Source organism: Peromyscus eremicus, chromosome X (genome assembly GCF_949786415.1).
Source record: "Peromyscus eremicus chromosome X, PerEre_H2_v1, whole genome shotgun sequence".
Taxonomy (NCBI): domain Eukaryota; kingdom Metazoa; phylum Chordata; class Mammalia; order Rodentia; family Cricetidae; genus Peromyscus; species Peromyscus eremicus.
Window position 1 is genome coordinate 82,416,384 of NC_081439.1, and position 4,810 is coordinate 82,421,193.

The following is a 4,810-nucleotide window of genomic DNA, read 5'->3' on the forward strand; positions in this document are numbered from 1 at the left end:
AGGTTCTATGATGACAATTAGGGTAGTCACTAATTTAATTGTAGGGGAAGGTAAGTTCAGGCACCCTCTCCATTACTGCTATGCATCTTAGCTGCTGTCATCCTTGTGGATTCCTGGGAATTTCACTAGCACCAGGTTTCTCCCTAACCTCCCAATTTCACTCTACCAAGATCTCTCTTTCATTGCTCTCCCTCTCTGTCCCTCCCTCCACTCGGCCATCTCAGTCCCTCATGTTCACATCCCTCATCCCTTCCCTTCTACTCTCCTCCCAGTTTACCCAGGAGATCTTAACTATTTCCCCTTCCTGGGGACCTCCATGTGTGTCCCTCTTAGGGTCATCCTTGTTACTAGCTTCTCTGGGGCTGTACCACCAAGTTCTTTTACTGAAGTTCGGCTCTTCATTCCCTCTTGATTTTTCTGACTGTTGTAAAGCTTTGATTAGTTTCTGCAATTCCAATAAACCTGTTTCTGACAGTATTACCCATCTTGTACTGCTTTTCTGTGGGAATGGGATTTTGGAGCTTCTTATGATGCTATCTTATTTCAGTATTTTCTTGATGAAACAGCTGCACTTCCTCAAAAGAATTATTGCACCTGAGACATCTGTGCTTTTGTCACGGATGTGGGCTTCTGTACAGGGAAGCCGCTCTGTGGATTTGGATAGTAAGTTCCAAGATGAGAGCCTTCCCAATACCTCAGGTTTTGCTTGAGAAAACAACTGCTGGAGCTGGCCAATTGCTCCAGATTGGATGACATCATGGCCAACCTGTTGCTATAGAGAACAATCATGTGGGCAATACTTTATAATTGCTATTTTCATCCCACCTTGACCAAAAACTTGAACGGATTTCTTTCTTTTCCTCTTATCTTCAATGAGAAAACCTATTTCATTTTTGAGGTAAAATCAATTAAACTGTACCTTTACCTTTAATAGCTCCCTTTATATGGGAAGGGCAGGGAGAGAGAGAGAGAGAGAGAGAGAGAGAGAGAGAGAGAGAGAGAGAGAGATTTTGTGTTGATGCCTCTCTTCTACACTTCTCTAAGAGGGGTTGTCTAGGAATTTTCATTTTCCAGCTAGTTCATACCCAGGATCTATCAGTTTGTCAAAATTATTGTTGAAGCTGGGCGATGGTGGCGCACACCTTTAATCCCAGCACTCGGGAGGCAGAGGCAGGCAGATCTCTGTGAGTTCGAGGCCAGCCTGGGCTACAGAGTGAGTTCCAGGAAAGACTCCAAAACTACACAGAGAAACCCTGTCTCGAAAAAAAAACAAAAACTAAAACTAAAAACCAGAATTGTTGTTGAATTGCTCCTCCAGCTATTGGCTCTGGAGCCTTCTGTTTTAAGCAAGCTACTTGTGACTGATTTTATCTGTACCTCCAAACTGGGGAGGGGCATTGTTTTACTTAGTGCTCTGGTTTCATTTCTGTTGCTATAATAAAATAGTCTCACAGAAAGCAACATCGGGCCTGATGTGGTGTGGTGGCCTTGCCTTTAATCCCAGCATTGGAGAGACAAAAGCTGGTAGAGTGGAAACTGGAGACCATGGCTTATTGGTGGCATGGATCTTAGGTGACCGAGAACTGTGGAGGCAAAGCTCTTTTGATGCAGCTATCAGCTCTTAATGACCTCAGCGAGATGGTTTTTACAGCCACATAAAAGAAAAAAGGAACTGCTCAGGTTATGAACCATTTGGTACGAAAATGAAGATTACCTGGGAACCTAGGTTCAGAGTTGGACCACAGACTTCTACACGCAGATCTAGCTCATTTTAGTTCTGTAAATGATCCATGAAGTTGAGGGGGCGGAGCTGTTTTTGGGGAACCTGGGGTAGATATGTGGGAAACGTTCTACAGAGTCCTAAATTAGTAGAAGGTAGGACCTGTAGCCCAGCATCCAGCCCTAAACAATGAAGGACTTAGATGTTGGTTGGTTTGTCTGTCTGTAGAGGGCAGCACACACCAAAGGAAGGGAAGAGGGAATCCCCCTCAGGCTGTTTGTCACTAAGGAAGTTTTTATTCTTTTAAGGAATACCAGGTTTGAGGCAGTCAGAAGACCTCCGGTGAAGCAAAGCTGTGTACCAGAACCTGCTGTTCCACTCTCATTCCCAGAAAACCCTTAATCCTAGTTCCCTTTGGCTCTGTGAAGACAGGACCAGCATCTAGTGTAGAAAGGAAGGTTGGGAAGCTGCAGGGTGACGCTAGTCTAGCAGTGGTGGAGGAGCAGACAGGTCAGAAAGTGACCGGAAGACAAGGTGGATGGTGTGCTGAAAACCTAAATGGAAGACAATATTCCAATAGTATTTAGTTTAGGTACAAATTAATGGGTTTCATTATGATATTTTCATATATATCGCTGAACCTTGTTCATATTTGCTTTTCATTCATTTTTGAGTGTATTTCAGTTGTATACAATAATGGGTCTCATAATTAGTCATATCTTCATGCAGGCATCTAACACACTGGGGTTAAATGGCCAACTTCTAAAGCTGGAATCTAGAGGGGACATACCTGAGACTTCTGAACCAGTACATAGACCAAACTTGCTTCTTTCTTGTCTGGTTTCCTGCAGATAATCTGGGAAAGGGAGGAAGCAAATCCCTCCGCATAGTGTGCTATCGTGGAGACAGTGTGGGAACTGGGTGTGACAACTCAGAGCCCAGGCTCCAGAAGCAGAGCTGTTTCTGCTCTCTCAGCGTTTGTTTCCCCTCGCCCAGCACCCCATTTTATTCCAGTACCAGAAAAAGATAGGTGTTACACTTGAGGAGAAATTTCAGAGAGAAACATGTGGAAGTTCTTATTCTGAAATAACAGATCGAGTAAGGGAGAAATGGAGGAAGGCAGCAAGGGAGAGAGTGAGGGGGAGCGAGGGGGGGCTAGGTGTTGGCATGTTCTTCTTGAAAGATTGTATTGCTCTTAGAGCATCAAGAGACTGTGTTCAGGAGACATGACTAATAATATAGGACCAAGAATACTATCACTAAAGAACTTTGTCAATGAGATCCGCTAGTGATTTTGATGGATATGAGATATGCTCAGTTGATGAACTATGAAAACCTGGTTTGCAGGCCAGGACTTAAAGTGGCTAGACCGCTCCTTCACAACTGCAAGAAAGGAGTAATCAGTTAAGAAAAGACCAAAAGAGCGGGTTGCTTCAGGCAGGGCTGATGAAAGGTATTAGTCTCAACTCAAGGATCAAAGAAAGCCAAAGTCCTGAGGATGATGTAGAATTAAATCATTTGTGAAAAGGATTTAGAAAGTCATGGAGAGACTATCATCTCAATAAACAAGAATCACCCTATGACCCCCTGAAGGTTAAGATTTGGAACTCTGAAGACAAGAAACTTTCATTGAGCTCTTGACCTGACCAAGTATGCTTCCATTCAAGGAAAAAAAATGTTCACCGAGCCCACAAATGCTGTCTTTTCCCTTAGCCACAATGTCGGTAGACATTTGGCCAGCCTCTCAGTGCTTGGAAATGGGATCCCCACCCCCCAGCCCACTGTGAGGGAGAAGGCATTGTGTGTCCCGGAAAATCCGAACACCAGTATGGGAAATCAGGGCCAGATTAAGATGTACATCGATGAAGTGTGTCCAGAGACGGTGTTACGTTGCTGCAAGTCATTTCTGCAGCAGGCCGGATTAGATCTGCTAATCAGCATGACAGTTATTAATAACATGCTTGCCAAGTCGGTTTCAGACCCGAAGTTTCCTTTGATATCCCAGGGAAGTGAATGTGCACAGGTTGAGGGTTTGGAAGCACTGATGGGTTTGCCTGAAAAGCCAGTGTTGGCAGGGGAAGTGCTGGCTGCCCAAATGCTGTCCTCATCCATGCTCCCCTTTATCAGAAGTGGGAGCAGAGAGGTGCTCCTGGAAGCCCTCTCCCCATAAGTGGCTGTCTCGAGCAGAAGGAGACCGAATCCACCCAGAGCCCGAGCAGTTTCCTGAGGGAGGGAAAGAAGCTGCAGAGGGTGCAGGCAAGGGTGCACCTTAGCCAGTGAGCTCCTCCTTGGGCGAAAGTTCCAACCCCTAAATGGAGGGCCACACTCTCCTTGGCCAGGCAGAGCTCCCCAGAGCCCTGGGCAACTTCTGGGTTTTGTAGTCTGCAGGTAAAACGCATTGTAAATTGCTCCCTTGCAGCCTTCCTCCTGCAGTAAAGGGTGGAGGGATCACCCTGTTGGCTGCTAGCTGCAGATAAGGAACATCAAATCACAGCATCACGAGTGCTGTCCTGTCTAAGCGGGACCACTTAGCAGAAATGACACCCACATGGGAGCTTGTGGCCAGCTTGCATCTGCTGCCTCTGCTTTGGTTGAAGTAGTTCCCCTCTCCTCTTTTCTACACTAGCTGATGAATGGCTAGCATGTTAATCAAAGAAATACACCCCCCTCCTGTCCGATGTACCGACTGACCCTCTTCCACCTGAGCCCCCACCTGTGTGTATCATCAATAAACTTGTGTGCTTTGATTGGCAAGAAAATGAAAAGGGGGCACTGGACTCATCTTTGAGTTCGCGGTCTGCACAAACAGGGAGACACAATACACCACTCAGTCCAGCTGTCTGGGGCCCCTGCTCCCTGACAGGTGCATTCACCAGTGCTCCCAGGAGGCAGGAGCAGAAAGGGACTGCTGGGCTCAGGATAAACAGGCTTCAAGAGAGGGGCCCAGGGCAGGGTGGGGGCAGGGGTAGATTTAAGGTGTGGGTAGGGAAGTAGAGGAGACAACACCCTTGAAGCAGGCACCCTGGGGCCCTGAGTACAGGGAGCCCTTAAGCAAGAGGTCTTCTTGACTGGCCTCCTTGGGCTGAAGGC

General features: G+C 46.6%; 1 protein-coding gene across 1 annotated transcript; it reads left to right on the forward strand.

Moving 5' to 3' along the window:
* Positions 1-620: 620 nt before the first annotated feature.
* Positions 621-4,529, forward strand: LOC131900112 (protein ARMCX6-like). Its single transcript, XM_059251496.1, has 3 exons — positions 621-663; positions 2,129-2,230; positions 3,355-4,529. The coding sequence occupies exons 1-3, from the start codon at positions 621-623 to the stop codon at positions 3,888-3,890; spliced, it is 681 nt and encodes a 226-aa protein (XP_059107479.1). The 3' UTR covers positions 3,891-4,529.
* The last annotated feature ends 281 nt before the right edge of the window (positions 4,530-4,810 follow it).

Bases quoted from the DNA above. Each gene is read 5' to 3' on its own strand.
- LOC131900112 (XM_059251496.1), top strand. From the start codon at position 621: ATGTGGGCTTCTGTACAGGGAAGCCGCTCTGTGGATTTGGATA. The intron at 664-2,128 runs GTAAGTTCCAAG...CCTTAATCCTAG, and splicing joins CCGCTCTGTGGATTTGGATA to TTCCCTTTGGCTCTGTGAAG. The intron at 2,231-3,354 runs GTCAGAAAGTGA...ACTTTCATTGAG, and splicing joins AGTGGTGGAGGAGCAGACAG to CTCTTGACCTGACCAAGTAT.